Raw genomic sequence first — 26,829 nt, 5'->3', positions numbered from 1 at the left:
TACACGTTATGTTATAAAGAAGCTGGCATCCATAAAGCATCTGCTTATGTATACAACCTCTGAATACAATAAAGGATGTCCCATGACAATACAATTTAATTGACATATATTGTCTGCATATGTCTATTACTATCACAGACAGACATACTTTCTTACAGTGGCACCCATGCGTGTTTGTTCAATGTGAGTGGGTGCCCTGTGCGTGACTTGTCTTAGACGGTTACTGCTTTGGTGGAACCCGATATCAAGTGTTTTCTGCTGACAAAACAAGTAAGGACAAATTTGGGATTCGAACCCACGCTCATGGGATTCTAGTACGCCCAAGGGACGCAACACACTACGGCGGCTTAGACGGCTGGGTCCTTCACAGTACTGCGTAGAGGACAAATCATTTGGATCATAAACATATAATTAAAAAACCCGGGTTCGGTCTCAGTAGCCTTATTCCAAAAGTTACATTAACTAGCAATCCCATCTACAAACATGGATCCCCAATAGTAAGATTGTTAAACACACGGAAGAACTGTTAGCATTTACCACAATGAAGCCAACGCGAATCGTGCCAAATTGAAGACAAAATGCCACAACGCAGCCAGGTAGAAAGAATCGATGCCTGTTTGATGAAAGGTATGCTTTGCCGGCTCCTGCTGCCATAGAAACCTGGCCGACATAACGCGGTGACAAGCCACTTCGCAATAGTGTTATACGCCCGGGAGCGCTGTTCAGGGCTGATTGTCACCGAGCAGGACGGGGCCGGTCGGGAGAGGCTGTTGGACTCTTCTCGTGCTTGGTACACCTTTAGATGCGGGAAGCAACGACAGGCTGGTGGTACAGAAGAGGCCTTGCTTCTCTCTCCAGAGTGTTGTCTTCAGCGTGACGTGGAACCACTTGGATGAATATTTAACCATTTATAACAGACTTGAACTACTCTGTCACGTAAAGGGTCGGACAGGACACGGACTCATAATTGTTGATACGGGACCTGGGACAATCTGGGAGACGGGACGCTAGTACCCGAATACCTTGAATATTGCCTCAAACTGGTGACCCGTAGGATGCGATACGATGATGGCTTCACCGCTGATAATTCTGATGGCGAATGCCATCTTCTTTGGGGCCTTGTCCGCCATGATGATAATGATAGCGGTGTCTGTCGACGCCTGGCAGAGCTACACATTTGACCAGTCTGTGATGAAGTCACTCAACGATAGTCTGGAGAGCTACACCATCCTGCAGTTGTCCAACACAACGCCAATATTCAAAGTTTTAGTTCAAACGGATCCGCAGTCGAATGCTACGGTAGACTACTATCTACACTCCTCGTACACGGGCCTGTGGCGACTGTGTGATGACCTCACAGGTAGGTCTTCAGACATTTATAATAACTAAGTGGAGTTTTGTTGTTGACTGTTGTTGTATGTCGCAGTTATTATAATTACACACACACTAACACTAACACACACTAACACTAACACACACATCCATCCATACATACATACATACATACACACATACACACATACATACATACATACATACATACATACATACATACATACATACACACATACACACATACATACATACATACATACATACATACATACAAGTGGTCATTGTTTTAAACGACCTATCTTTCACTGCTATGACACAATATATATTTTTACCTGTCTCCCAATCCTAAAAGAACAATCTATTTTAGCTCTATAGTTCTTTTGGATTCTGAGGAGACAACTTTTAAAACGCCACACAGTTTACAGATGTTTTGCGACACACGAAATGCCTATTCAGTACAAACGGAGCATCAATATAACAAGCCGCCGGACAAGCTTTCCTCTGGCTGTAAACCAACGCAACGCGTCATTTAATACCCGCCCAAACACAGACATTGTTAATTGATTGTTCTATCATTTAGGAAGCTCTTGCCCACAGCATCTGTCATAGTCGATGGAAGTCCCATCTGTTAAGTACATGCAGGCTATTGTCAGAGTTGAAGCAAGGCCTGCATCTACATTTCTCGTCATATAAATTATAGCATATATGTCATAAAATATATCTCTATTAAAGGCGTTCCTTTGAATTAGATACAAGATGTTATGGATGTTATAATTTTCCAAATTTATCTAGAAAATCACATCTACACATACATTATACATAGCTGCATTTAACGTATCTGCTAACATGTTGCTAGCGTGGGTTCGAATCCCGGATGGGAGTCTCCAAAAAGGTACTAAAATTTGTTCTTTACTATGAAAGTATAATACCAAATATAACATTTGTTACTGTGACATGTTCCTATACTCGCGTTGTGTATTAAAATTATACGATTTATACAAAAATATACATTCACCTTAGTAAAAGTTTAAGATTTAGTTTGTTATTAGATCCCTCCATATTGTCAAACTGATTGTACCTTTTGAGAACAAGTGTACCAAACTGAAGTAATTGTTAAGTACGAAGCAGTTATTATTATTTGTCAAACTGATACGCCTCCTATAATTAATAATAAATATTCTCCGAATATGAAGTAATAATATTGATAATAATATTGATTCCATTGTGTTCATTCTGTTACGTCATCAATTTTATAAATATCGCAGTTGTAAAACTCACGGTGCAGTGGTTGTATGATCATCTCAACAACCTATTCTTCATAGAATTTCCTATCTATTTAAATGCATGAATGGATGTGTAAAATATTGACATATTTCGGAAAGTGGAATTGTGTTTATTAAACGTTCAAGATATCCTTTTTTTGTGCTTGTACAGCTGTCATTGCGTGTAATTGCAACACATAAATTACACGCAGTAATATATAACCTTTTCGCGAACACCTAGTATCATCGCTATGCGATAGTGATTCATAAACCCATGCTTATGATATGGTCGGAATCGTAAATCGACTCCTTTTTTGTAGATATTCCTTATGATTATGGAAATGGTTTTTGTCGTGTGTTTTTTTATGGACAGTTAGTGAATTATGCCTACTTTTGGATGTTTTTTGGATATCGGATTTGATATAATATTTGATTTGATAGAAAGTTCGGTTACAGGATTTATTGACAGAGTGAATTAATAGTGTTTCTAGTTTCCATGGGAGTTTATGCTATACTCAATCAATATGTTTAACGCTGAATAAGGTCGATGTTCTAGTTTGTCACATACATTATTCTTTTATGTACAGCTTACAATGGAAAAAGCTATTATTGACATATTCGCATATCTGAACTTATCGTTTTTAGTTTCAACAGACTGGATTGTCTGATCACGACTAGAATGTTTGCAGTCAGCCGCCGTGTGGCGGGACTACTGTACGGCGTCAGGCAACAAACAAACGCCTACTTCTGTATGTACATTGTGTGATGGGCGGGGACTAGCAGGAGAACAGGATATGCCCACCTTTTGGAGAACACCTGGTGTCATCACTGATTTTCAGTTATCCATATACTTTTCACCGCTATTTTGCCTTTTAAGAACAAATGGAATCTTTCCGGCAGGTGATCGAGACTAGTTATTCTCTAGCGTTGACTTTTTATATTGAAATATTTGGAAATTTGAAAGCAATACATCAGATATGAGATATGATGAGGCATAAGAGAAGAATATTTGAAAACTGTTTCAACACTTTCTTTTTCATATCAATCCTCATGAAAGTCAATTCATCATATTTATTTATTTACAGTTAACTAAGGTTATAAAGCTCAAAGTGACAACTGACTTTAGTTCGATATAACCGTAGTTCTTTAATTTATAAGCATATATAAAGCATATATACAGCAAATGGTCGAGACCAAAAATATGTTCGTTATATCCGTCAATTTGTTATAAACGTGTTCGTTATAAACGTATTTATATTATTTGAAGCTGAAACAGATAGTTATTACAACGGACTGATCTTTTAAAGTGAGCTTCTTTGTGGATACGTTAGGATTAACTCATCACTATTTGATGGAGATTCACACATGTTCAGACCCGTGAAGATTCCGGGGTAGAATAGATCTTCAGCAACCCATACTTGCCGTAAAAGGCGACTATGCTTGTCGTAAAAGGCGACTAACGGGATCGGGTGGTCAGGCTCGCTGACTTGGTTGATACATGTCATCGATCCCAATTGCGTGGATCGATGCTCATGATGTCAATCACTGGATTGTCTGGTCCAGACTCGATTATTGACAGACCGCCGTCATGTAGCTGGAATATTGCTGAGTGCGGCGTTAAACAACAAACCAACCAATCATGGTGTCAACCACTGGATTGTCTGGTCAAGACTTGATCCAATATTCAAACTTGTAAACAATCTTAATATCAGTGTAGTATAGTATTCTACTTCAAACAGTCCAAACATTTATGCCAACGGGTATTTTTCGTTCTTTTGCTTAAATACTGAAGTCAAATGCCAGTCAAAAGAAAGTATACATTTGAAACTTGGGGTCGGTCGTCGAAACGTGGCCGGTATCTCCCTGAAGACGTTTGTAGTCTTCCTCTGTATTCATACCCTCGGGAACTCCTTTTTAGTTGACCCGGGGTCACGGGTGGCCCAGTCGGTTTAGGTGTCTCAATGTGCTGTGCAGAGAGCCATGATCATGGGTGTTCAGAACAATGTATTGGCTACTACTGGGTGGCCATTTGTGGAAACCTGGCTGTCTTGGCGTCGTGTCGTACCAAGGTGGTATGTTTGTTAAGCTGTCGTGTAAGACACCGTGGTATATTCGAAGGATTGCCAATTGAATTCTGTACACATGATGTCCTTCTGAGAGAGTGCCCCGAAGACGATCCAAGATCAGGAAGACCTCACACTAAGACAAATGTTCATGACATACATGTTATTATGATGGATGATTGACGAATCACCACACTTCACATAGTCATTACAATCAGCATCCATCTTGAGATTGGAGAGAACATTCTGAGGAATGAACTGTGGGCATGACTAGGTTTCAGCACTCTGGGTTCCATCATCTCTGTGAGAATTTACGTCGTTTTGAAGAAAGATACCCAGATGAGCGATTTGTATTCATAATTAATCACTATAAGCCGGAGACTAAACAACAGTCAAAGCAGTGGAAACGTCTCACGTCCTCTCCGAAGAAGAAGGCAAAGTGTTGCGTCGGTTTCTTGGGATTCCAAAATATTCCTTCTGCTGAAAGATCAGGTCCTTAATGGCCAATACTATACTAATCCGTTCACCTGCTTAAGAATATCAAGGCAGAACATCGCGGAAACTAAAAGTGTGTTCATCCATCAGGACAATGCACTTATACCGAAGTAAGTTGTCTTCATAGCTTCTATACCTGACTATGTCTTTGAACTCTTCCATGGTCACAAGATTGGGCACCATCACATCTCCACCACTTCCTAAACTGGAAGAAAAAACTTGCAAGCATCATGCAAATGATTATAACTTCATGTCTGTGTAGCAGGGCGTGGAGTCATCCCACAGATGGCATCCTTAACTTGTCAGCTTGCCAGCTTGCTGACGGGGTTAACCTCTGTGGTCATGTGGACAAGGCGTCCGACCTCTGATCACGGGACCCGAAAATTTTATGGCCGCTACATTGGTGCCCAACGTGGGGCTGAGCACGTCCATATTAAATTTGAGCAAAATAAGCCTCAGTACCCTACTATGTGGCCCGGGACGTGCCTTCTGTTGACGGGGGAGTATGTAGCAGGGCGTGGAGTCATCCCACAGATGACATCCTTACCTTAAAAAGCTTGTCAGCTTGCTGACGGGATTAACCTCTTTGGTCATGTGGACAAGGCGTCCGACCTCTGATCAGAAGGTCCGTGGTTCGAATCCCATCACGGGACTCGGAAATTTTATGGCCGCTACATCTGCTATGGAACATCTTGGGAACCTCGGAGTGCCAACGGTATCCATCATAGTTAGGCTCAGACTATTTACATCCTCTTACCGTAGATTTGGACAGTATAAACGCAATACAAGGAGAACTGAATGGACAATGTTGGTTGCTCTGCCATTACTGCTGGCATTTCAACACACACATATTTAAAAACTAAGCATCCCTGAACAGTATAGACACGTGTACAAATGTTCTGTGTAATATATTGATATATTGAACTGAACTGACATTAGCGATGTCATTGTTGTTGATTAATGGCATAATTTAGGCTCAGTGTGCATCGGTAATTAACAAGAACATTATATGTGGAACACATGTTGCAGTTTGGTTCAACAATCATTTAAAAATGAAATTGAAAATGAATTCGATCATAAAACATTGTGCGATGGTTAGTTCAACGACAAACAGTTACATGCAGGGTATTCGTTAGTTAATCATAGCAACAGCACTAGCCAGTAAGTGCTTTCTAGACATGTATGTTTACATGGTCAATAAGGTCTATTTAATTATTTAATGAAGTAAAACTGGGTCACAATACGTTTTATCATACCTCCATGTCAGAATGATGAGATCTGATTGGTCCACGTGATCTTGACAATATACTGTGCATCCCTCCTTGGAGGGTAATGAATTTCTCAGCGGGGGAATAAAATTCTCATTCCCCTCCACGAGCAAGTCAGGCTGCACGTGGATTTCTGAGAGGCAGAATAACTCCCTTATACCCTGCTTCAAAGCAAAAAGTCGTACGCGTTTTCCAGGTCAGAGGAAGTCACGTGACATAGCGCAAGCTAACCTCAGCTCAATCGAACAGCTGTTTTTTATCAATTGTAGATTTGTTTGAATTCTTTTACAAGGTTATATTGAAACATATAGGTAAGATACATTCGTTGTAGCAGGATCACGATACGATATATCACCATACTTTGTTCGCGATCTAGGTGTGAATATGTTTGATATATCGAACACGAACTGTATATATCACGATATGTTATGTTATATCATGGTGGTTGTGCACGGTTTGTATATATCATGGCGTGTGCGCGACATTGATATATAATTAAAATTTACTTGTCTTGTGTCTATGTGTGGCTAGATTAATAAACAATGGCCCCTACATGTCTTCTATCTATGCTTGGCTATATGTATAAACAATTGCCCCTACATGTCTTCTATCTATGCGTGGCTACATGTAAAAACAATGGCCCCTACATGTCTACTATCTATGCGTGGCTACATGTAAAAACAATAGCCCCTACATGTCTACTATCTACGCGGGCCTACATGTAAAAACAATGGCCCCTACATGACTACTATCTATGCGTGGCTACATGTCTAAACGGTGGCCCCTACATGTCTACTATCTACGCGGGACTATATGTATGAACAGTGGTCCCTACATGTCTACTATCTATGCGTGGCTACATGTATAAACAATGGCCCCCTACATGACTACTATCTATGCGTGGCTACATGTATAAACAATGGCCCCTACATGTCTACTATCTATGCGTGGCTACATGTCTAAACGGTTGCCCCTACATGTCTACTATCTACGCGGGCCTACATGTATAAACAATGGCCCCCTACATGACTACTATCTATGCGTGGCTACATGTATAAACGTTGGCCCCTACATGTCTACTATCTATGCGTGGCTACATGTATAAACAATGGCCCCTACATGTCTACTATCTATGCGTGGCTACATATATAAACGGTGGCCCCTACATGTCTACTATCTATGCGTGGCTACATATATAAACGGTGGCCCCTACATGTCTACTATCTATGCGTGGCTACATATATAAACGGTGGCCCCTACATGTCTACTATCTATGCCTGGCTACATATATAAACGGTGGCCCCTACATGTCTACTATCTATGCGTGGCTACATGTAAAAACAATGCCCCTACATGTCTACTATCTATGCGTGGCTACATGTATAAACGTTGGCCCCTACATGTCTACTATCTATGCGTGGCTACATGTATAAACGGTGGCCCCCTACATGACTACTATCTATGCGTGGCTACATGTATAAACAATGGCCCCTACATGTCTACTATCTATGCGTGGCTACATATATAAACGGTGGCCCCTACATGTCTACTATCTATGCGTGGCTACATATATAAACGGTGGCCCCTACATGTCTACTATCTATGCGTGGCTACATGTAAAAACAATGCCCCTACATGTCTACTATCTATGCGTGGCTACATGTATAAACAATGGCCCCTACATGTCTACTATCTATGCGTGGCTACATGTATAAACGGTGGCCCCCTACATGTCTACTATCTATGCGTGGCTACATATATAAACGCTGGCCCCTACATGTCTACTATCTATGCGTGGCTACATGTAAAAACAATGCCCCTACATGTCTACTATCTATGCGTGGCTACATGTATAAACGTTGGCCCCTACATGTCTACTATCTATGCGTGGCTACATGTATAAACAATGGCCCCTACATGTCTACTATCTATGCGTGGCTACATGTAAAAACAATGCCCCTACATGTCTACTATCTATGCGTGGCTACATGTATAAACGGTGGCCCCTACATGTCTACTATCTATGCGTGGCTACATGTATAAACGGTGGCCCCTTCATGTCTACTATCTATGCGGGCCTACTTGTATAAACGCTGGCCCCTTCATGTCTACTATCTACGCGGGCCTACATGTATAAACAGTGGTTCATATATGTCTACTACCTAGCCACAGAACGATGATAAGTGTCAGTGTTGGGACACCAGTCTTGCCCGCACACATGCCTCGTCACTGTCAGCGACATAACGTCGATACATTTAATAAGGAATTTTGGTAGTGGGGACAATGATCTGGGACTGATTACATAGTGGCGTGTTGCAACAAATGTAACTGTGCAGCCCTTTAGTTATGCGGCACGATTATCAAGGCGGATTTAGGCGTGGCGATTCCATAATCGCTTCAACAATGTTCTCCATCTTCCTGTACCACGCCGCGGCTCGCGTTTTTCAGAATAATCATAATCATAATAATATATACCAAGTTGTCCGCCTCCCCATTGTTCTCGGTGCCTTAGGTTTGGTACCTCGCAATCTGTTGACTGACATTGGGAGAGTACCCGGGCTTGTTGCCAGGAAAACAGCCCTTCTGACAATCTGGGTAATGCAGAAGGCTGCAGTGTTGGGGAGTCTTCACGTTCTCCATAAAGTTCTGGTGGGTTTGATTGGGCAGCGCTTCCTGGTAGAAGTCCCATTCGCTGTCAGGACTGCGTGTGGAGGGGGCAAGGGCCCTGAGCTGATCACCCAAACCCCTTTGCTGCATTTTGTTTTTAGTAGTAGTAGTAGTAGTAGTAGTAGTAGTAGTAGTAGTAGTAGTAGTAACTGCGGCTTACTCCTCCATTGTATATTGGATAACGCGCCTGACCGGAAAGCGGACGGTCGGTGGTTTCATCCTCGGCTGTTTCATAAGATGGCACTTGTTGTTACCTTGCCTGACGCTCGGCCCTAAGGTATTAAAACAAGGACAATTTCTGAGTGGGGAACCATGGTAACAGTCTGGACTGGTACACGTAGCCACACACACCACCATTCACACTGGTATATAAGTACAATCACCTTCAACGCGACCTTAAACCCCATCTCACCTCACTACCTCGAACTGCGTCGTCACGACGAGACCAGCCGCGCCTTCACTGCCTGATGTCATCATGCTAGAACTCTACATCATCCAACATATGACAGAGTTACCCTCTCCTTGTTTACCTGCTTCCCCCCCCCCCCCCCCCCCCCCCCTCTTTCTTTCCAATAGATCTTTTTTTATCTATTGATCTGTAAGGTAAGAAAAACGCATAAAAATCATCACAGTGACACCAAACATCTGATCAATCGATGCTTAGATAACATGAATTCAATCATGTGTTTATTCTCATTTTCTTTGTGTACAAAACCACATACGGGTAAATCCATTTAATGATAAATCGAAATACTTATATAACTCTTAATTGAAACCACGTGCTTCCTTGGTTCGAAGTTAGAAAATATGCACATTGTTATCTCCAAACACATTTTAGGGATCAACATGACCTTCACAACCAACGGAGGTTGACCTTGTCAATATTGGGTCTTATAAAACTAACCACGATGGCTAAAGACGGTTATGCTATGTATTTTTATGGGGAAGATACTCGCAGGCGTATCAAATCGATACCTCGTTCACTATAAGGTATTATCGATCCTCCCTGTCGTAGCGGGGAAATTATTGATTTGTGGTTCATCAGGAGCTCTTAATAAGCCAACCTGGACGATAAGTACTAGCGTATGACAGACAAAGTTCTCCGTGTGAAACTCGCTTATGTGTTGACTAGTTACCCTTAGGTCGAACACCTGGTGTCATAAGTGACTTTCAGTGATCCATTAGTCGTTTGTGAGCAAACCTGGCAGACAAGGACTTGCGTGTGACAGACAAAGTTCTCCATGTGACTTTCGGTTTGGTGTTGACTTTCCGCGAACACCGGGTGTCATAAGTGACTTTCAGTGATCCATTCGTATAATGTTCACCGCTATTTACGCCCACAGGACTCCGATAATCGAGACTGGTTATTCTCTGACGTTGACTTCTATACTCATTAAAATTAGTAAATTCATCCATGTCGATGTGAAAATGTGTGCATGAGTTCGGGTTGACACCGTTTTGAATAATATTTAATTGCTATGCCGGCGTGTCAGCTGTCAAAGCCAACAATCAAAGGATCATGGCACTGAGAAACAGGACGATTGAGAGTACAGAGCCACTCATGCCACTTGGATATATTTTGGTAAACAGAATATTAATGTTCGGTGGTAAATATATTTCCATAAGTATAGCTCTAACTCAAGGGGTACCGTCACGAATTACGTTTTATGATCCTGGAAATGTAAACGTTTAAAGATGAATTGTCACGTTTAAGAACATTTCTCTCTTGATACCGCTGACGGAATCCGAGTTGAAACAGCGAGTGAGTAAATGTTTAACGCCACAATCAGCAATATTCCAGCTATATGTCACGGCCACGTCGCATAGCCCAACCATCCGAGCCCCGTTTCGTAACGATTCTTAAGATATGCATGATGTACTGGGGGTTCTGGCAGGCCTGAAGGGCGGAATAACAACGCTTACTCTCTGAAAAAATATATTTTTCAAAGAAACAAAACAACACCGTTTAAACTGAAAGGGAGACCTTGTGATATGGGAAATTCAGACCTGTGGAAAATCGGGACTTCATTTTGGGATGAAGCGTCACAGTAGGTGCTGGGCGGAAGGGAAAACATGGTTCAGGGACTGAAACAGACTAGAGCGGAACTCTAAATAGCGGATTTCTGCGCCTCAGATGGTTTGATTGCCTGCGCCATCGAATTCTTAGAAAGTAACAATAAACATTATTTTATAGAGAATCATGCCACAAACAATCCCCCATTTATATGCTTCTGATGTCCTGGAGGAGACTGTAACCGATGACAGAAATGCATCTGACCAGCCACAGTAACATTTACTGGCACGGATTCCACTGACAGCACGTGTGTGATTTACCGTATGTCGTCACAGGCCACTGACCTCAATATGAACCGTTTTCAATACTGATAAATAATATATGTCTCGGAAATGTTATAACGTGAGAGGGAGTTCTAACTGAGGCAACTGAATAGTGAACCTATGTATTTGGCACTTTAGGGAGTTCCTGATATTATGCGGATGCATTAATCGGCCTCCCTTGAGGCACCTACGGTACAAAGAATGGCTGAACAGTTCTGAGCCTTACTACGAAGGATATATTGTACATCCTTAACAGTTGGCATGTATTAAGTGAATGGATTACAGGCTGCATTTGAACCACAGACACAACCTGGCAGCATATTTCTGCAGGCAACTAGGTATTCTCTGATGATGTATCTGGATACAATTTAGCTACCCCGTTGTCAATACGTATCTCCAACTGAAAGAGCTATTTCCGACGTCCATCTATGGGCTGATGCTCCTTCCTTTGTCACCATGAAGAGGTGGGTAGCGGAGTTCTAGAGGGGAAGAGAGAGCCTCGGAGATGATCCAGATCCGGAAGTCCAAAACTGCCATTATTATCGACGACTCACCACACGTCACAAAAGCAATCAAGCAGACATCTTTCATAAGAGGGGTGAGAACCTTTTGAGGAACCAACTGGGCATGGCAAAGGTGTCCAAGGCTTTGGAAGCCCGTGAGAATTTTCGTCGTTTTGAAATAGACCCAGCTGATGGTTGTTGAGCCATTAGTATTCTTGGGTGAGACTTGGGTTTAACACTTTGAAAAAGAGGCCAACAGTCAACGCAGTGGGAACAACTCACAATTCTCCGAATAAGAAGGCAAAATCTGTTCTATCAGCTTGCAAGGTGATTGCTTCGGTTTTCTGAGATCTCAAAGAAATTCTACTGAAAACTCCAAAACGTTCAAACAATTCATGACCAAAATACTGGTACTATCAAGACTAGATTAACAGATTATATTACTCCGTGCGAATATTTAGGCTAAAAAAACTTACTAAAGGTGTTTTCTTCCACAAGGACAACGCACTGGGCACAGTTCTGTTGCCATGGCTGCAGTTCGGAGCTGCATGGAACATTCTCCGTATTTACTACATTAAGCTCCGTCAAATGTCCTCTCCCCAAACATTAAAACAGCCTGGCAAGCATTATGTAAATGATAATAACGTCATTTCTGCTGTGGGGGATTTGTTTATCTCCTTATCTCCAGTGGGATCCAGTGCCTCCAGCATCGGTGACAGAAGTGTGTGGACCTCGATGGGGATTAAGTAAAACGAATAATAAGTAGATACCAACTCCATCGACGCAGTCCTACATAGTGAGGTACAGACTGCCTCAGCCACTCCTCGCATGTCCACAGTGTAGCGTCATCACATGTAACGGGACTGGAAACTCCTGGCTCCTGGAGTCCCATATCGTGTGGCGGAAGCATTTCGATTTACAGCAGGCAGTTCCACATCGACCTTACTATTGATTTTCTTGAATACCTTTAAGTCGCCTGGCCAGGTAGCAATCACGACAACCCAATAGAGAGCACATTTCAGGTTAGTAAGAGGGCTAGTTGGGTTTGAAAATATTTCAGTTTTATCATGGCGTATCAGCTTCATTTTGCAGGAAAGTCCGAAGACGTAGTTGACGCTTAATCTTTGCTCAGATCCATGGGAATAGGTATGGTGATGACGAACCAAGAATTATAATTAGGGCGAATATGGAATTCGAACCCGCAATCAGGGAATCAGGCTCGTCTAGTGATACAGGCAATACGTACAGTTGACAGCACGTAACTGGAGAAGTGTTGTCTTCTTTTGTGGGTCACGTTTTCTTCCTCGCCGATCCGATAGTCCGTCTCACAGTCCCTGATCCCTATAATTGCCCTTTCCGGCCAGCCCTTATGGTCATGCTATAGCTCTAGATGAAGCAAGTCTACATTTCCACAGGTTCCCACTCGGGCTCCTTTTCAATTTGTATGGAGTTTGTTTCATGAAGGCGAACACCTTGGAGGTGGTGACGTTGTGATCTGGGATGTTTATGATTTCTGGCAATTTGATTGTTTCTTTGTTTGTTTTTTGTTTAACGCCCCACTCAGCAATATTCCAGCTATATGATGTGAATAATCGAGTCTTGACAGACAACCCAGTGACTGACATCATGAGCATCGAGCTAGGCAATTTGAATACGATTATTTGTATCAACCAAGTCAGAGAGCATGTCCACCCGATCCCATTAGTCGCCTCTTACGACAAGCATGTTTGCTTAGGACTAATTCTTCAAGTGGGACGGGAATTAGAAAAGTGAGAGATGACAGGCTAGATTTTACAAACGGCCGTTTTACCGTTACTGGAGTGACATTGCAGATAACGCAGATGAAGGTGTGAGACCTGAATCAATGCACAAGATGGACACTCTCGCTTCTGAAAACTTGCTGTTGAACCCCTTTGTGTGACATGACTATTCAACAAATGACAGGAGCTCTCTTAGTATGGACTGTTGCTCGTTACCGTACTTCAAACATTGTTCTTTCCAGGTGATATTCCATCCACTGCAGTAACGTGTGATGACCTATTCTCTTTGTTTTTAATATGTCACAGTAAATTTTGCCTTGGAGTATAAAGATTGCATTTGTATGTAACCTAGTGGAATTTTGACCCTTCTGACACGCAAGGAAAGCTCATGCGGTTCTAATTAATGGTTTGCTGTTTCCAGAGTACTAAATAGTGAACACCCTGCTTAATTTGTCATACCTATGTCCTTTGTCATTGCCATAGACAAGTGATGTAATGTAATTGTATGTACTACTCTCCAAAACATTGGGGAGATAAAGAGTATTGGCTCATTCATTCATTGGACGCCGTCGCAGTGCAGACAAGTTAGACAAGGAATCAATAGAAGTGTTACGAACATCAAACTATGAACTGTAAAGCTTTGCTCCCGAATACCATGGGGAAGTTTGGGTGAAGGGGGATGGGGTAAATGATGAGAGGAGACATCATCAATGATGTACACTTTATCAGTTGTGCGTCAGTGGCTGCTCTAGGTTATAGCGTTATATTCTATTGATTGTCATTATCCATATTCATTGGACACTGCGCCACTCCTTTGGTAGGAGTAATCAAATTTTCTAACAGAACAGGAAATTAAGATCTTGCTAGAACCAATATAGACGTTTTCTACACGGATCCCTTACAAACTGCAGCAACTCGTCAGCACCCCGTAGTTGCAATGACGTCATTGACGGAGGCTATCGATCCGAATGTCATCGAACCTACCTAGCCAACCTTATGAATCTCGGAAAACATTAATATGCCTAAGTAACGTAGTGTCCCGAGGTTATCCGATTGACTGACAAGGGCGACCATGAAGAGAGTAATTAAACGAGCAGGGAATTTGGAAGAAGAAAAAGAGTAAAACGATTTTATGTCGGAAATCGATGACTTTGATGGTATTATTACTTTCGTTGCTTTCGAGGCGTAATAGGTATTTTCAAGGATGATTTATATTAAGTGTACGTAAAAGAAATCTTTATTTATCCTACCTAATCGTTATTTACCTTCATTCGAGTACCTTGTGTTTTTATTCCGACAAACATACATGACTAAATAGCGTACATTATGAAGTAATTTGTACCTAATTAAACGGTGCTTCAAGACCATTGTCGAACTATATTTGTTCCTGCATCCAATGGAGGTGTTTTCCAGATTGTATAGGATTCCACTGTCGGTCCCCAACTCTATGGGGATTCCATAATGGATGTGTTGCCATGGTAACCACGAACATGGTATGGGAATAATGGTTTACGTTTTCTTCTGTAATGGCTTGGCAGCTGAGAGACTTTGTTTTAGTGTTCAATACGAGACTTGGGTGTAACAGCCGGCAAAGGAAAGTACACATTTAAAAATGTAAAAGTTAACAAACGTTATCAAGACCTTACTAGACTGAAAACAGTCGCCGAAACACTGCAACCTTAAGCTTCAAACACTACTATGATACCCGTATAAAATACATCACAATGGAATAAACACTTCATTTCTTTTTTTCTTTTCATTTTAGCCACCATCAAAAATGAGAGTATACGTTCTTTTGCCTTCAGTTTAGTGAACCCCCGTACATATATATCAGCAATGTGTAAATTGGCTTGCAAAAAAAGTTAACCAGACAAAATAGAAATTCTGAGTGCCTCAGCGCCCAGTGTTTCTTGATCTGTAACACATAACGTAAGACTCGTGAAGATCCGGGACAGAATAGGTCTTCAGAACCCATGCTTGCTGTAAAAGGCGTATGGTCTGACTCGCTGACTTGGTTGATACATGTCATCATATCCCAATTGCGTGGATCGCTGCTCATGATGTCAATCACTGGGTTGTCTGGTCCATGCTCGATTATTTACAGACCGCCGTCATACAGCTGGAATATTGCTGTGTGCGGCGTTAAACAACAAACCAAACCTAACCAAAACATGAAGTAATATGTAGGTCAATATACCTAATATAGACATGTGTGTACAGTCTATTGCACACCTCGGGGAAATCCTTATTCAATTCAAGTTACAAGCCGACACCCACCGTACTGACCAAACTGATTAATTCTTGTTTTCTAACAGATGCCGATCGGGCCATGATTCCTGAATCCCATCGCTTCAACCCAACCAAATGCTTCACTTTCGTCACCGACTATAATGAGGACTCCGGCTTATTCACCAAGCCCGCCATGCAGATTGCACGTGAGTCACGAGCCAGTGTTCATTTCAGCGCCGTTTATTGACAGCTGCCAGGTGTGATTACCAGGTGTCAGGATTCAGATGTCAGTTCATTTGGCTTCGTCAACGTCAACAATAGAAGACTCGCTGATAGATTGCGCGTTTTGATTTGTGTTTGCGACAGATAATGTAAATGAGATTAATAATCATTTTCACACAAATATTCGTGACTTTGTATTTCCCTGCGCGAAATAACCTTTCACTGAAAACAACTCCCATATATTATGCTTGAAGCTATTCGAGTGAGTGAGTGAGTATCGTTTTACGCCGCTTTTAGCAATATTCCAGCAATATCACGGCGGGGGATACCAGAAATTGGCTTCACACATTGTACCCATGTCGGGAATCGAACCCGCGTCTTCGGCGTGACGAGCGAACGCTTCAACCACCCGACCGCCCTTGAAACTATTCGAGGGTTAGATTAGATTTCATTCCTTATTAACATAGTTTTGTGATCACGGTTGCTATTTAATTAATTTTCTGACGAATAATAACGATAACGACAGAGGTCAGATACAGTCCGATAAATTCGCATATTCGTGTGAACATTACTATAGCCTACATCGAACCTTTTCGCGATCACGTTTTTTTAATTGTGTCTTTTAATTACACCACAGTCAGCAATATTCCAGGGGTAACGCAGATTGCTGTAAATAATCGAATCTGGACCAGGCAAACCATTGTCTGAAGCCCTGAGTATCGATCCTCGTGGCACAACGAAATGCAATCATCCAAGGCATGACGCCTGACCATCCGATACCCTCGGTCGCCGCTTACAACACACGTGGCACGCATTGTATCTATTGTATAACTATAACGTGGTGTTCTCGGGGTAAACAACTTAATGTAAAATCAAAGGTTTCGGAAATAATCAAGTGTTTTCAATGTAAGGTTTAATATGTTACCTGTAGATTTGACAACTCTAAATTGAAACTGAAACCAAACGTACAATGCTAGTGTGTTTTTTAATTCTAGTGATATATTATACACAGCTCTACAATGAAAACGCCACGTGTTTCTATCCATTCTTCCGTGACCGATTGTAGTGGAACAGCCTCGGCATCACACAGCAGGGTAATAGCATGTAGATTGAATAGGATGGAGTTTGAAATTTGTTTACAAACCAGGATCCTAACCGGAACTGAAATAACGCGGTAGATTTATCACCAGTCTGGGTTCCTCGTTCGTTTGTAAACATTAATCATAGTATTAATACGTCCCTTGTATTTTTAATATAATATCAACACGTTCCTTGTTATTATTAATATAACATTAGCACGGTCCTTTTATTAATAATATTATATTAACACGTTCCTTGTACTATTAAATGTTAAATAAAAACGACCGCCTCCATGATCTAGTGGATAGAGCGTCTGCCCAGACAGCGGAAGGTCGTGGGTTCGATCCCCGGCCGCGTCAAACGAAAACACGGTTAAAAGATGGTACTTGTTGTTACCCTGCCTGGCGCTCGGCATAAGGGACTAAATCGGAGTCAGTATACTGTCAGTATGCTGTGTCTGAGTGGGGTATTTATGTTAAACTGCGGTGGGATAGCACAAAACACTCGGCATTAGTCCGGACTGGCACAATCACGCGCGACGTTAAACCTCATTTCACCTCACCAATAATATTAACACGTTCCTAGTTTCGTAAATATTATTATATTAACGCGTTACTTGTATAACTGATATCTTGTATTGTTAATATTATACAATTAACGCGTTCCTTGGGCAAGGCGACAGTATTCCGCACGGTATTCCGTTCCCAACTGGCGTTGTAGTATACCCAGGGGGGCATTCCGAGTTAAAATAGGTCCCCAGTAACCTACACTCTTACGAAGTGACTAAATGGATCGGGTGGACAGACACGCATCATATATTACTCCGCGTAGTATAACCATTCTATTTTGAAAAATACCCCGGGCCCATCGTGTATTTTAACCATGGCCAACGTGGAACTTCATTCAAAGAACCCTACACCTAAAATGTTTAAACAATGTTGTTTTGGTAACCTTATTCCAGACATTCAAGGTCTCTATGAGCTCCATAAGAACCCCCACCCCAAAATTGTTGTTCCCTTTATGTTGTGTAACTCAACACTGTTCAGGAAAGAAATAGTAATTACTTAGTCACTCTGTCATGACAGATTAACTATAGTCATTTAAAAACATCGGGTGTTCTTTAACTTTCTTTGAATGGTATAGATGACAGTTGTGCAACATTAAACAACTCTGTTTGGTTGAGGTAATGTTCTTATGAGGCTTCACTTATCTGTCATATGTTTGTGGCTTGGTGTTGAATGAATACATGAGATCCATCTCATCAGAGTTTGAATCCGCAATTGAAACTTAAAAATACATGAAAAGTTAAAACGTCTGCACCTCTTCTTTAGTCACCCGGATGTCAAAACTAATGTGTTTCCGTACAGTCGCTAGGACTGACGGGTTAGTCGGAATGTACGGTTTTCAATTATCGTAATGGAATAAATATCAAGAATACTGTCATTACCATCAATTGCTAAAATCGTTCTCAACCTTTATATCCTTTACGCTAGCTCCCGAGGCTTTAAAACAGTATGATAACGTCACGTTGTTGTTGACGTTAATCCTGGGCCAGGAATTCGCTTACCATTCTGAACGTGCTTTAACAAGTAAACCGGACGCAACTATAGGTCGTTATGCAAACCTATAGAGAAATTGCATATCACCCAAAACATGGTTTAAGTCAGAGAAATCACATGAAATTGTTGATGCCGGAAGTCTCCATTACGTCATTCATAGCCTGATGTCAGTCACCGCAACATCAATTTCATGGGCGTAACGGTTGCCCAGGTACGATGCAAATATGTAATAACAGTGTGTTTTCCGTTGAGACCAATCACATTCAGTCACAATGAAGACCTTGGATGGGTTCTATGATAAAAGGCGATTCTGGTGTACAGCTGCTAATTGCCACTAACTTTGTGTGAGTGAGTAATCATCAAATCACCAGTGACATAGGTTATTGACATTCGATCCCCCATCCTTTTAACTTTTACACCAACTGTAGACACCTTACCTGCCTCAGAACCCAAGGGACATTATTAAATGAATGACTGAATATATATATATATCCTATTCCTTCATATGACTTTAGCTAGACCCGTGAAGATTCCGGGGTAGAATAGGTCTTCAGCAACCCATACTTGCCGTAAAAGGCGACAATGCTTGTCGTAAAAGGCGACTAACGGGATCGGGTGGTCAGGCTCGCTGACTTGGTTGATACATGTCATCGATCCCAATTGCTGGATCACTGGGTTGTCTGGTCCAGACTCGATTACTTTACAGACCGCCGTCATATAGTTGGAATATTGCTGAGTGCGGCGTTAAACAAGAACCAAACAAACAAAGTACTGTCGCCTTGTATGATAACAATGCCAGATACAATAAATAAAGATAATTTATTAGCAGAACGTAGTTTAAAATGTACAGGGATTATGTTTGAACTTTCAATCACAAGCTAAATATTGTCAACCAGGCGATAGACATGACGGTGTGTAATGAAGCGAGGTCTCGCGTCACAACGCTTGATCTCATAACAGATACATGAACTCCCTAGGGAGCCAGTGTTGGAGAATCAATGCACTATCCATCTTTACATCCCTCTGGAGAACACACACTTGTCATTATGCCACCATGAATAAAACAAGTGCGTAAACGTTTACGATGGTTAGAAAAACTATCAAATGAATACACAACACCAGGCTGCATATGCACAATGTAATTAGTGTTTTCCCACAGCGTAACAAACAAAAACACGTTTCAGAAATCAATAACGCTGCAAGCATGTCCTACATTGCCTGAAATCGATAATACGTATGCATATATGTATCTTGTAATTACCCGGCGTTGAAATGAACTGTTTTATAATACATCAGAGAATATGCAGCAGTACAATAGAAGTAGAGTTAGTTCTCTGAGGGGAGGAGGGGGGGGGGGGGGGGGGGGGGGTCCAGGGTTCAGACAAAGATACAGATACACATACACATACACACACACACGCAAGCACGCGCGCGCGCGCGCGTCCCAATGAGTTAGGATTTTGATATTTCACCCCTCCCTTTTACAAATGCTCGATCAATCAAATAAACATGTCTACGAGTATTTCTAGCACCTCGTGCAACAGCCAATTGTCACCCTGGGGATAACATCCGGAATAGCCATGTTGTAGATTTATTAACAAAATCTCCGGCAAAGATGTACCCGCGATGCGCTGGCCACACGTGAAGTCGAATTCGATTCCACGTGGGTGCAGTGGATGTAGAAGGGTCTTAGTGCCCCCTTCTTGAAAAGTGGGGTTGGAATATTATATTGAAAAGTGGGGTAAATCACCCGCTCAATCACTCTCCAGCCTTCCTAAGTTATGAAATCTTTAAGTCTCTGCAGTGATTCCGAGTCAGGCTGTCCGGTACGTCATGCTTGTGGTAAGAGCAGACTAAATGATTGGTTGATTGCGTGTCATCGTACCCAAAGGGCGTGGTGTGTTATTCTTGCGATGAGTCACACAATGTCTTCAGACCCGTGAAGATCCGGGTAGAGAATAGGTCTTCAGCAGCCCATGCTTGCCGTAAAAGGCGACTATGCTTGTTGTAAGAGGCGACTAACGGGGTCGGGTGGTCAGGCTCGCGGCATTAGTTGATGCATGTCATATAATCCCAATTGCGAGGATCGATGCTCAGGATGTCAGTCACTGAATTGTCGGGTCCAGACGCGATTATTGACAGACCGCCGTCATATAGCTGGAATATTGCCGAGTGCGGCGTAAACAACAAACAAACAAACAATTCTCTAATGTAACCAGTTCACAATACATCTGAAAGCATCCCCAGGATGATGATAATATTGTTGATTCATCAATCATCACACTCCCACCGCTGATGATACACAATGGTATTAATCTGGACTCACCATGGAACAGGGGCGGTCGGGTAGCCCAGTGGTTAAAGTGTTCGCTCGTTACGCCGAAGACCCGGGTTCGATTACCGACATGGGTACAATGTGTCCCCCGCCGTGATATTGCTGGAATATTGCTAAAAGCGGCTTAAAACCAAAACTCACTCACTCACTCATCATGGAACACATTGCAGGTCTGCAGAATTCCGCTGCCTCCTGCTACATCGTCGTTCTCATCGACCTCGTGACGGCAGGTGTCGTTGGCCTCATCGGCATCACCCAGAAGCAGGTTGCCAGCTGCATGGTGACGGGAGTCCTGTACTGCATGGCGGGTGAGTGGATCTCCATCACGTTGTACACAACTCTCAAACTTATTTACACGTTTTCATATCATTACGTCATTTTGTTCATGTAAAACTACTCAAACACGCCGATAGTGGGACTGATTACTACACTGCGAGGCAAAAGAAAGTATACCCATCTTTGAGAGTGGCTAAAAGGGAAAACAAACAAGAAAATTAATAGTTATTCGATGATGATGTATTTGATCCGGTATCATAGTTGTGTTTTATACTTCAAGTTTGCAGTGTTTTGGCAACTGTTTTCAGCATGGTAACGTTTTGTCAACGTATGTAATGTTTTGGTCAAATCAATTTTCGAAGAGTATAAAACGTGCTTTCTTTTGTTCGGCAGTTTAGTACCTGATGTTAATATAAATATCATCATTTTCTTCAAACATGTGATTTATAATAAATCCGTTACCGTATAATAACGTTTCAATATGTTTGTATGCCATATGTTTTAGGGGATTTTTTTCGCCATCTTTGGTTACAAAATTAAATGCATTTGTGTGAGGTTTATTCAAGTTTATTCCAAGAGTAAAACATGTTTTAACAGAAAGCGAGGATCGGAAGTATAAGACGCGTTTCTAATTCAAACTTAATCACTCGGGATAAGAGGGACTTGATGTGACAAAGAGACAACTCATGGAATTTATATTTTTCAAAAATAAAAACAGTAAAAGTTCTTCTTTCTTCATATTAATGATCTTACACTTTTACTTGCAGCACTGTTCGGTGTATTTGGATTGTCTATGTTCCACACAAAGAATTACTATGAGACCTACCAGTGTTATGCTATGGACAAAGTCCCGGAGTCGCTCTGCCCGGCGCGGAATGTGGAACCTCTTTGGGCGATTCCCCTCGCCTGGATGGGGGTCGTGTTCTGTGTCATTGCCTGCGTGTTGTGGCTCATCGTCGCGAGGGCGTTACGTGTCATTAAGGCAAAGACGATGTTGTGAGGCCGTTGACGTCGTGATTATAACGCCATGCTGTTGAGTCCAGTCAGAAAATGTAGGACCAATTCCACTGGGACTTTTGGCACTTGTTTGACTTTGTAAACATTTGACAACATTTGGTACTTCATGTAACGGAAGAGCATGGGTAGCACAGTGGTCATTCGTTCCCCCGTCACCTCTAAGACCTAGGTTCGAATCCAGTATGTGTTTAGTATGAAAAACCTGACAATCAGACATGTTTAGTATCCTCGATATAATTGTCCATGAAAATAGCACCGAAGCTTATCTTATTAATTAATATCTTTGACGAATAACTATTAAAGCCGCCACAAAATATTTCACCGTGCTCAGATCACGTTACATTTGTATATTCAGACATCACCCTGTGTTTCAATTAGCCACATTATATAAGAATGGTGATTTCATATATAAATGTTTCATTACGAACGTCTCGCAAATTTGAAAAAAAATTGAACTTTATGAAAAATGAAGAGATCCCAAGGGCATTTTCTAAATATAAAATGTCAGTGCAAGAGAACCAGTCTTGGGTTTCACAGAAATAGATTCCATTCGACGTAAAGGGCAACATAGCTATGAAACTTTTATGAATGAGCCACTGAAACATAGTGAAAGACGTTACTTTAATACACACATAAACCTACCATATAGTCAGTAGGCCACCTTGAATAGGCACAAGAATTGTGGTTTTATTATTTTATTGTTTTACAAACAATAGCTCGCAAATCTGAAAAAAGTTGAATTCTTGTAAATGATTAACACGTCCCATGGATCATATATTAAATAAGAAAATACCAAACACTTGGCATCATTTCATTGATTTATAGAGTCTTTTGTATCTAACTCACATATGGTCATTAATACTCTATTTGACATAGGCCTACGCACCAATGACTATACATGAGGTTCCGTCCCCAAGTCCGTCCGCGTGGTAAATTTATCCTTTATAAATATGATCACTGGTAGTCGATGACACAGTAGCCGTTGATGTGTTCTGTCCAGGACGTGTATGGTGTGTCGTTATTGGTTGGATATTGTAGGGATGTTTTGTGGTGGTGAGAACACGTCATTTGCCGTATCACATTCTGCACACAATCATCATCATCATGATAATAATATTCACACTGCTCTAGGACACTGTTTCGACTACCTGTATCCATGGTTACAATTTTACACAAATGTAATTTTTACCACCGTTTCTAGACTGGTGCTAGTCTCTTTATCATGAATCTATATTCATTGTTTATATATGGGGTGTATACCGTTTGAACTGTATTTTAAGTTATAACACGGTATGTCCGCTTAATGTGGGGTAATAAATCATGCAGATTTAATTTGGGGGGATATTTTACACCGATTTTCAGCTCTCTTCGTGACGATCTGAGGACACCTAAGTAAAAGGTTGCGTCAGGTGAACTTTCCGATCAGCCTATTAGCACGGACGCTTCTAAATTCTCGGTACGAGTGAGCGAAGAATTCTAATCGGCATATCGGATTTCTGTATATCGAAAACGAGCTTAAACGACCTTTTCCGAATGTGCATAATAAATGCCACGCCATTGTTTTGCCTTTGACATTTTACCACATTGCGCTTATGATGAGTTTTCGGACCTCGGTGTCATCTGCACCCAAAAGGGAGTTCTATCGAAGGCAAATTTGAGTCCTGTATTGGTTTCAGTTCGTTAAAATCAAAATTTACGAATCGATCTTGTAAAGAAAGGAATCCAATTCGTTGAAGAAAGCTAACGTCCGATTGGTTCAGCAGCCCATGCATCCTTCATTTTGATTGGGCGGTCAAAGGTTGTTCAGAGATCACCTGACGTGACCTTCTATGTCGTCAGATCTTACCGCAGAGAGATATCGCATCACAGTAAAACACGAGACTTGTTTGTGGTGCAGACAGACCATTTTCATTCTAACCCGCTGTACCATTGCTCGACGTAATATTGTATTCCTCATCTTATTACTGAACATGTCATACAATTGTCCTATTGTAAATATAAATAACATTGGGTTCATTTTAAACACAGTTGTAATATATTAATGGCAGTAAATTATTATTTAGCATTAGTTTTATTCTTTAGAACCTTTTGTTTTTTTGTGATTCTAAAGTAACAAAATTGTGGCAGAAGCAGACTTCCGTGTTTGATCCATATTGAAATTCCACTATGACTGTTACCATCTCAAAGAGTTTCTAGATCCTTCCTTTGTTCCAGATATGGATATTTTAGCTTATTGAATTTGAATAGAGCGGAGAACCAAAGAGACAATAATGTTATTGAAAAGCAGTTATGTAACAGAATAGATTGTACATTAGCTATTGAACAAGGGACCACCAAACTTACCCGACCTCGTGACGAGGTCCATGTTATCATATTACTACCTTTCTAGTTTCAGGGTTTGCTTCCTGCTTTTATATTATACTTGATCCAAAGAGACATTTTCTTAGTTGCTGCATCTAATATGTTCACACTGGTAATCATCTTTATACATACAAAGTGTACTAGCTAATATGTTATATACAGTGACCAATCACGACTGTACTAGCTAATATGTTATATACAGTGACCAATAACGAATGTACTAGCTAATATGTTATATACAGTGACCAATCACGACTGTACTAACGGCTTCTTGTGACGTCACTTGTGCGAGCAATGCAGAACCTTATTATAATATGTCTACGTTTATGATAATATTCATGTTTTAGCCTCAAACCCTTCACATCCATAGTTTGTATATGACATTAACAGTTTCACTTTCAAATATATTGATTGAAAAGATGTTTTTTTTAATGAAAGTAAAACCCTGATAGACGAGCAGTGAAAGACATCGTCTCAAGTGTAGACTGAGTATCGATCAACAGACATGTACCAGTGAATTTCTCAACAACCAGAAATAATTGCTGTGGACACGTATAAAGGGGGATAACTGCTTCAGATTATATTCCCCGAATATAATCGTAGTATCTTTCTTTGTGAAAGTGTAGATCTAAACCCCTGCACCTTCAGTCCACACGGCAAGGTGGCGTGTAAGGTAAGTCCATTTTGAAAACGAAATATAATAGAGGCTTCCATTTCATTTTCTGATTTCTAGTGCTTTGAATGGGGAGCTCAATCATGTACGGTTACTGGTTAGAACAGGTGGATGTCTTCCGGCGGTTTTATAAACTATCTCAATTAATGTTGATATTATACTTGTGAATTTTGTTTTATTTAGACCCATGGAGCGTTCCTTTAATGTAACCCATCCCTACCTGTTTGGTCCACTCTTCTATTACTGCTAATTCTGCTACTGCAATTGCTGTTACCGCGACTACCGCCACGCCACGCCACGCCACGCCACGCCACGCCACTACGCCGGGATTCTAATAACTACACGTAGTCTACATATGTGGTGCTCGTTTTGACTATATTATTTCATACACATAATAATTGTAAATAGAGTCCCCGTGAGTTGTACATGGAATCTTGTATATCTAGAGTAAAACCCTTTTAGTCCTTATACCACATTTTCTGGCCGATTAATGAAAGTCGGAAACGTACTGACGTATTTAGAGGGACTTTACGACCAGTAACTCGTAAAATCAATACCGTCCAGATTAACTGGTGTCACTGTTATTAATGCATTAAAACCTCTCTAAAACTAAACACGAATAGCAAAATAAAAACTATACTTATATACCTGACATAGTCTGATAATCATTCCACTCAAATGCTTCCCAATGTCGAAACGAGAAGTTCCCAAATATCTTTGCGATTATACACAGATCGTTAAACGAAGGGTAAGCATGTCATGTGGTGAAAATAGATCGGGAATAGATCTATACATTTTGACAGTGAAGCTACGTAATAGGTTTCATGGACGAGTCTAGAATTTTATTTTGTTACTTTTAGTATTACCTCGCCAGTTCAAAATCAATTTGCCTATTGTGAAACATGGACCAACGTCCTAACTTAACACCTACTTCACCTACAATTGTTGTTCGATTCAAAGACATTTGTTTGCACATTTACGGTATCTGGAGTCACAACGTATTCTGTTTGTGTTTGCGAGTGTTCCATTTTGATGACAATTATATATGACAACCTTTCTATAACATTTTTAATTCCATCTACTGTAAACATGATTATTTTCCATTTATCCATTTAGTTTTGATCAAAACACATTTTACAATATTAATTGTGCAATACATTTTCAAGCAATACATTCAATTTATATACATTTATCTGGAATCCATCCAATTTATTACTGCTCGTAATAAAATCATAATAATAATATTACTTTTTAATGCCAATATTTTGAATCGCATGTTATTTGTTTATTGGCCATAATGTTGTTAAAGCTGTGTTATTCTTGTTGTTTAATTCACCTGTACTGTTAATCCATTTCATTGACAATAAAAGTATAATTATTTCCAAAA

At 40.9% G+C, this 26,829-nt stretch overlaps 1 protein-coding gene across 1 annotated transcript; it reads left to right on the top strand.

The window, feature by feature from the left end:
- Positions 1–535: 535 nt before the first annotated feature.
- On the top strand, positions 536–26,829 carry LOC124149381. Its single transcript, XM_046520921.2, has 4 exons — positions 536–1,360; positions 16,006–16,125; positions 21,286–21,423; positions 22,159–26,829. Exons 1-4 carry the CDS (start codon positions 1,066–1,068, stop codon positions 22,389–22,391), a joined length of 786 nt encoding a protein of 261 aa, XP_046376877.1. The 5' UTR covers positions 536–1,065; the 3' UTR covers positions 22,392–26,829.

Source organism: Haliotis rufescens, unplaced genomic scaffold (assembly GCF_023055435.1).
Source record: "Haliotis rufescens isolate VD_foot unplaced genomic scaffold, xgHalRufe1.0.p SCAF_11, whole genome shotgun sequence".
Classification (NCBI taxonomy): domain Eukaryota; kingdom Metazoa; phylum Mollusca; class Gastropoda; order Lepetellida; family Haliotidae; genus Haliotis; species Haliotis rufescens.
Note: the sequence above shows the minus strand (reverse complement) of the source record. Positions and strands in the feature narration are given on the sequence as shown.